At 34.3% G+C, this 7,786-nt stretch overlaps 1 protein-coding gene, 1 long non-coding RNA gene and 1 pseudogene across 2 annotated transcripts; 1 reads left to right on the plus strand and 2 right to left on the minus strand.

The window, feature by feature from the left end:
- On the plus strand, positions 474-1,273 carry LOC104733481. The gene is made up of 3 exons (XR_002034593.1): positions 474-679; positions 835-1,097; positions 1,183-1,273. It is a non-coding gene; the product is annotated as an uncharacterized LOC104733481 (long non-coding RNA).
- Positions 4,305-5,152, minus strand: LOC104733482 (annotated as a pseudogene).
- On the minus strand, positions 6,504-7,602 carry LOC104731608 (uncharacterized J domain-containing protein C17A3.05c-like). Its single transcript, XM_019233883.1, has one exon. It carries the CDS (start codon positions 7,477-7,479, stop codon positions 6,547-6,549), a length of 933 nt encoding a protein of 310 aa, XP_019089428.1. The 5' UTR covers positions 7,480-7,602; the 3' UTR covers positions 6,504-6,546.

The raw sequence follows: 7,786 nt of genomic DNA on the forward strand, positions 1-7,786 counted from the left end.
GCCAAAAAAGAGAGGGACTTTTGAGATTGTCAGAAATGTTTTAGGGACTTTTGAGACGAAAACTCCTGTTTCAAGAGAAGAACAACTGAAAAACAATCCTAATTTCACTCCCACTAACAGATCCACGTTCAAGATGGTTACAACAATTCTCATCTTCTATATAAATGTTCTTCAACATCTTCTAAATAAATAAAAAACGCACCTCAAAACCTCTGTTTTAATCATAAACCAATGTCCCACCAGATCCATATCTTCTTTTCGAAAACCTCTTTCAATTTCACAAAGCTAAATTCGTTTGAAAACAACAATTCTGACGGAGGTAAGTTCTTTATCTTTTGTTCATACCCATTACTTTTTTCTTCTATGCATATTAATTCTGATTTTTATTGTTTCAGCTGCAACATGCCTCTCGATTTTACTCATCTCTCTAATCTTAATTCTTTAAAAAGAGAATGGAAGATCTTGTACTTTCTTCATCCCAAAGGACCAATGTATTTCTGTTTTTTTCTATAATTATAGTCTAATACAAAGGTGATTAATTATCGTTATTAAATTATTCCTTTAACGAGAACCATGTTATTATCGATGTTCAGGAAACCATAGAAGTCTGATTTTCAAGGTAGAATGCCGCTGGACATGTCTTACAACTTACTTAATTCTGACCTCCCGGCATGCAAAGGTAAGGTTCGGATTGCCCGTCTCTAGATAGACCAAAAGAAATTACGGGATTAGAACTTCTTCTGGTGGATGAAAATGTTCTTGGAGATACCTTATATAAACATACTTGCATTACTATATAATATTTTTGTTTATAACTATCCCATTTTTTTTCAGGGATATATGATACAGGCATCCATCGGATCGCAGTTAGTCTCAAAATTCCAGAGGAGACTGAAAGAGGGAGAATGCTATATGATTATGAACTTTGAGATTTTAGATAATGGAGGGAGTTATAGAGCCAATTCTCATCCCTACAAGATCAACTTCATTAACCAAGTTTGTGAGCACTGAGCAGATATCAAACTTGGAATTCCGTTTCAACTTTGTCACTTTCCCTGATATACAAGCTCGATCTGACAATGACAAAGTTTTCATCGGTATAGATTCTTCCTCCTAATATGTTTTTAAAATTTTAAGCTTACAACTTTACCTTTGAATATAATATTTTCCTTAATTTTCTAGACGTTATTGGTGAGATCATTGGAATGAACGAACTCAAAGTGGTTATTGTTTCGGGACGACATACAAAAATATTAAATTTACAGCTCAGAGATATTGGGTTAGTTTTCTAAAATTCTTTTATTTTCATTATTTGTCTAATGAACATTTTTATTGAAACAAAAATTCAATTATTGTTTCAGAGAATCAGTCATCGATGTTACTCTATGGGATAAATGGGCAGAAGATTTGCACTCTTATGTTAAGTGCAATAAAGTAGAGTGCAATAAAGTTGGTCCAATAGTCATATATAACGGTATAGTCATATATGCCTTCACATATAGTATTATCTACTTTCACCTTAGATCAGTTGACTTATTTCTTTTTAACTATTGAGTTCTCATATACTATTATTTTTCTATAGTTAAACCTCAATTGATTTTTTTCAATCTTCCCCTTAAACAATTTTGAAAAACAAGAAGAATTGTTCTCGAGTAGTAATAATCACAAGTTTGTTCTTCTCTTGCCAATCTAAGTATTGATTACCTTGATGGCCTTTTTTTGTCTATAGCCTTTTCTTTATAAAGCAGGTTTGACCATGAAATACAGTACAAAGGTTTTTCTTTTTCTGAANAAATTTACAGCTCAGAGATATTGGGTTAGTTTTCTAAAATTCTTTTATTTTCATTATTTGTCTAATGAACATTTTTATTGAAACAAAAATTCAATTATTGTTTCAGAGAATCAGTCATCGATGTTACTTTATGGGATAAATGGGCAGAAGATTTGCACTCTTATGTTAAATGCAATAAAGTTGTTCCAATAGTCATATATAACGGTATAGTCATATATGCCTTCACAATTATTATTATTATCTAATTTCACCTTAGAAGATCAGTTGACTTATTTCTTTTTAACTATTGAGTTCTCATATATTCTTTTTCTATAGTTAAACCTCGCGCGATTGATTTTTTTCAATCTTCCCCTTATTGTCCCTTTTTCCATTTTGAAAAACAAGAAGAATTGTTCTCGAGTAGTAATAATCACAAGTTTGTTCTTCTCTTGCCAATCTAAGTATTGATTACCTTGATGGCCTTTTTTTGTCTATAGCCTTTTCTTTATAAAGCAGGTTTGACCATGAGATACAGTACAAAGGTTTTTCTTTTTCTGAACAACCAATACAGTACAAAAGTTAAGCATTAGAAAGAAGGCAAATTAGGAAAACAAGAAAGCTAAATGAAGAAGCATTAAAGAAAGCTGCAAGAAGAGCACATAAATAAACAAAAATTTCATGGTCGTGTTGTGAGTCAGGTGATACGACATGGATCTTACGCCAAAGGAAAAGCCTCTCAAGAATGTTAACATTACATGCTCAAATCTTCTCAACATAACAAAAAGCTCAACATAAGTTATGTGTGGTCAACCGTTCATGTCTTGAAGACTTATATATTCGGACTTTTGTGATTTTCTTTCCTATTTTAAACTATAATCATATTCCTTACATCTTTAAACTCTCTTTCGTTTATTTAGTTTAATATATTGCACAAACAATAAAAGAGATGTTGCACCGTATATGTAATAACAAATAGTGAGTCCCCATAAAAGAAGAACAAAATATGTAGATTTCTAAAGATGCGAACATTTGAATAGAAAAAATTTCTAAAGATGTGAACATTTGAATAGATACAATTGTTCGTAAAGCCACAACTGTTTGTAAGAGACACAACTTTATATTTAACAAACGCAACTTTCTAAAAACACGCAAAATTTTTGTCAAAAAATAATAAAAATAATATTTTAGTAAAAAGTCATGATGAAAAGATACGAACATTCGAATAAATACAACTCTACAATAAACAGTTGTAATTTTATAATAAAAAAATGTTACAATTAAAATCACAACTTTTCGTAAACACACAATTAATTTTTTTTTTTTTGAAAAATTATTCAAAAGATATGGTCCAATAAACACAACTTTCGATGGCATTTATTCGGATTGCTCTTATATATAGATTATATACAAATAAGGATTCCAAGTCATGAAAACCTGATTTCTTTGAATCAAAAATATCTACAACAAAAACCTTAATACCACACCACAATGTTTAAGAGAAGTTTGGACACCGGAAGGAGAACTTGTTCTTGTCTAAAGATGAAAAGATAACCATAACATGTCATAAAGCATCCATGAAAGGCTAAAAAGCATACAGTAAGTCTTCCTTCTTATTTCACATATGTAAAAATCAACTCTGCAGCATGACTCCTCAAGTTCTCCTTTTTTTCTATATATTTCTTGTACTTGGTTTGCAGCATTACCACTAAATTGGTATCGAAATGGAACTATTCCAGTGAAAACTACAAGTAAAACTAACCAATGATGGAGAATATCTCTCTCAATAAGTACCATCACCTGTGTTTTGTGTGGCTTTTACCTTGCTCTGATCGGTTTGGAGCGTTCCATTGTTAAGGAGATGATGAGAGGTTGACGACTGGCCTCAAGAAACCTGGTTACGGAGTTTTCTAAAGTTGCACTATGTTATAATTGACTCTTCTTTTCAGTTATCCTAGTGTCAAGATATAGATAATAATCTCACAACTGCAAATATCAGTTTCAAAAATGAATAGAAGATGAAACAGAGTAATAACAGAGATATATCAGGCTTATTAGAGGCTTATAATAATGGAGATTGCAATATGTGATTCTGATCTCCTTACCTTCATCACCTAGTAAACGACACAGGTCTACAATATTCACCAATAAGTACCCTATTTAACACTTTCTCTTACCCAACTCACTCTTGAATTATGGTTTCAAACGGTTCTACCTTTTGAAGAACTTTCTTTTACATGCTGAGATCAACCTTTGGAACACAGAAACTCATGCAAAAGACAAATTAGACCGCACAGCAGGCAACAAATAAAATAAATGGTTAGTGAATGTTACTTATAGGTCAAGAAATGAAAGAAGAAAGATGTATTAGTCTCGTACCTTCCTAGCAAAAAGAAGCGTCTCCATTACTATTCTTTAATTTGCAGTACTGTATATGCAAGTTTCATAAGATCAACTCAAAAAAACTATTACTGATCCAAAAAACAGATATAAATTTTTAAATCCTCATGTCTTACTTGTTATGTCGCAGCATCTATCAACAAGTCTCTCTGTTGTCATCTCCTCTAGCAGAAGTAGCTGGAAGAATCTTTTCTTCTGCTTGATTTGCGCTATCAGAATCTGAAGTGTTCGAAGAAGAAGCATCATCACTTGTGCTTTCGCTTGTTCGTTGAAACTTGGCACTAAATCTGTAGACTGGCCTCCCATCGACCATCTCTGGAATGATCTCGGTCGCAACGAAACACTGCCGGCAGTTTGGACAACACAAGGTCTTGTTAAGATAACGTCGAGACTTCACAAATCTACAATGTGTGTTGCACCTCTTGTTTTTGCATACTGTCCAAAAGAAAATGACTTCCTCTGGTTCCCGTGGATTCTTCTGTTCCCATGAAGAATCAGGATCAGGCTGCTCAGGCACAGGGTCAGATTTGTACCTGTACCTGGACCTGGACTCGTACTCGTGTGGCTTTGATGGATCCTGCATTCTGCTCCTTTTCCGTTTCCTCTTTCTATCATATGCAGCTCTCTTATCTTTGTCAGATAACAATTCCCAAGCTTGTAAAACCAGCTTAAACGCGCCTTCCGCAACCTGTTCTTGTCCGGATGAAGCAAAAGAGCCAGCTTCTTGTACTGTTTCTTCACCGCTTCGTCATCAGCTAAAGGATCTACGTTGAGAACTCCGTACCAGTCAGCTTCTCCGTTGATCTTGTTTGATGCAAAGATATAAACATCGATCATCCTCAACACTTGTTTCAAACCATCAAGGTTTGGATACAATTTCTTAGCCTTGTCGACGAATGTTTTCGCTCCATTGTAATCATTCTCCGAGAGTTTCTTCTCAGCCGTATCCATTGCTATTTTGGCTTCTTCCTCGTTAGATTCCATTGTTTGTTTGCTTTCTCTACAAAAACAAATCGGAGAGACAAATCAGTAACTGAGTTATTGAATCAGTTCCGTGGATATAACAAAGTTCATGAAAGAAGAAACTTTGCAAAATCTCAAGCCAAATCAGAAACTTCTTATATATCGGATGGAGAAACAATTAAAACCCTAGAGACGACGCAAGAAACAAAACAAGAGAAGAGAAAAAATATATTTAACAGGACTTGCAGTACAAGCAAAGAGCGAACGCTTGGTGTTTTGATAATATATAAGCAATTTTTATTTTTCCTTTTACAAAAAGGATCATGATGAACGGAGACAAAAGTAAAAAAAAAAAAAAAGAAAGAGGAAATTACGTCAAAACAAAATCAATAAATTGGAATTGGAGTAAAAACAAGTGTGAAAAGCAGAACTATTCATTCATATGTGTACAATTTCCTAATGCTAATAATACTAGAGGGAAAAAAAAAACAAGATTCCTTGAATCAAAAGGATCTACCACAAACAGTGAACCTATATACACCACAATGTTTTAAGAGAAACTGTGAGGTTACACTTTGAGTATATGAAAGGAGAGCTTCCTCTTGTTCCACTCTACTTTTTAGTACCTATAGAGATGAAATAAGATTCATAACATATCATAAATCATTCATGAAAGGCAAAAAAGCTGTAAGTCTTACATCTTATCTCACGTTTCGTTCTTGGCTAGCTTCTCAAGAATCTTCTCTGCAGAAGCAATCATTCCTTGCAACTCTTCAAGTCCTTTTTTGAACTTTCTTGACCTTGTTTTACGACATTTTCACCAGTAGAATTGGCCAATATTGAACAAATTTTAGTGAAAGCTAATAGCTAAAACTGACAAATGATGAAGAACAACTCACTCAATTAGTACCATCACATGTTTTTTTTGGCTTTTTGATTGATTTGGCCACTCCATTGTTGTTGTTATTGAGGAGATGATGAAAGGTTGAAGACTGGCCTCACGAAACTTGCATGTGGAGTTTCCGCGGTCGCTGGAATTTTGGTTACAGTTGTAATCATCTCAAGTTTTAACTTCTAAATCAGAATTAAAAACCTTTACTCTACTTTAAATATCTCAGCACATACACAACACCTTTAACCAACATCAATGCTTTTACTTTAAACTGTGCAGTGTAGACCTATATATATTTAACTCAATACCAATTGCAATAATGATATTAGCTGTTAGAATACTGATTAATTGATCCAAACAATTGTTAGAGTTACCTTTATAGCAAAGAGACCTGTCTCCATTTCAATTCTTTAATTTGCAGTACACTGTAAATCCAAGTTTCATAAGATCAAAATAAAAAAACAACTACTGACGCACAAAATAGAAAAAAACTTAAGAGTTATGGAGTTGTACTCCTATTGTCTTACTTTTTGCCATATAGGTTCTTGAAAAGCCTCAATGCTTCGAGTCTCGAGTTTGGATTTTCTTTTATCATCTTTTGAAAAAGCCTACACGCTTCGTTTGCATTTCCTCTACCAGCAGGTGGAGCAGTAGCAGGAACAATCTCTTCTCCCGACTCTCTTTCTTGTGCTTGATTTGCGCTACCAGAAGCTGAAGCTGTAGAAGAAGAAGCATCATCACTTGTGTTTGTGCTTGTTGTTTGAAAACTGGCACAACTGAAGACTGGCATCCCATTGACCATCTCTGGAATGATCTCTGCCGCAACGAAATCTTGACGGCAGTTTGGACAAGTCCGGGTCTGGTTAAGGTTATTACTAGACCTCACAAACTCACATTGGGTGTTGCATCTGTTGCACATTGTCCTAAAGGTAACGATCTCCTTTGGTTTCCTTGAAGATTTAGGTTTAGGCTCTGGCTCTGGCTCAGAGCCAGAAGACTCTGAAGAATCAAACTCGTACCCGTGTCGCTTTGATCTGCTCCTTTTCCGTTTCAAAGGTTTAGGTTTCCTCTTTTGATCATAAGCAGTTCTCTTAGCTTTGTCAGATAACAAATCCCAAGCTTGTAAAACAAGCTTAAACGCGCCTTCAGCACCATTAAACCTGTTCTTGTCCGGATGAAGCAAAAGAGCCAACTTCTTGTATTGTTTCTTAACCGCTTCATCATCAGCTAAAGGATCAACACCGAGTATGCCATACCAATCAGCTTCTCCGTTGATCTTGTTTGATGCAGAGATGTAAACATCAATCATCATCAGCACTTGTTCCAAACCATCTAGCTTTGGATACAACTCGTGAGCCTTTACAGCAGACTTTTTCGCTCCATTGTAATCGTTCTCCGAAAGTTTCCTCTCAGCGATATCAATTGCTCTTTTGGCTTCCTCCTCGTTAGGGTTCATTGTCGTTTACTTTCTCTCTACAAAATAACAAATCGAGAAAACAGATTAAATAAATCTGAAAAGAAGATACATATCAGAAACAGAATTGAAACAATTCGGTGGATCAGATAACAGAATTCATGAAAGAAGTAACATTGCAAAAATCAGAAACGTCTTATAGATATGTGAAAAGTCTCTGATTTATAGAGATCCACTAAAAATAAACCCTAGAGACACGCGAGATATGATGAAAGAATAGGAGAATTATATAAAACTTTCAATACAAGTAAAAAAACAAAACGCGTGGAGTTTTTTTTTTTTTTTTTTT

The sequence above is a fragment of the Camelina sativa genome, chromosome 12, assembly GCF_000633955.1.
Source record: "Camelina sativa cultivar DH55 chromosome 12, Cs, whole genome shotgun sequence".
Lineage (NCBI taxonomy): Eukaryota > Viridiplantae > Streptophyta > Magnoliopsida > Brassicales > Brassicaceae > Camelina > Camelina sativa.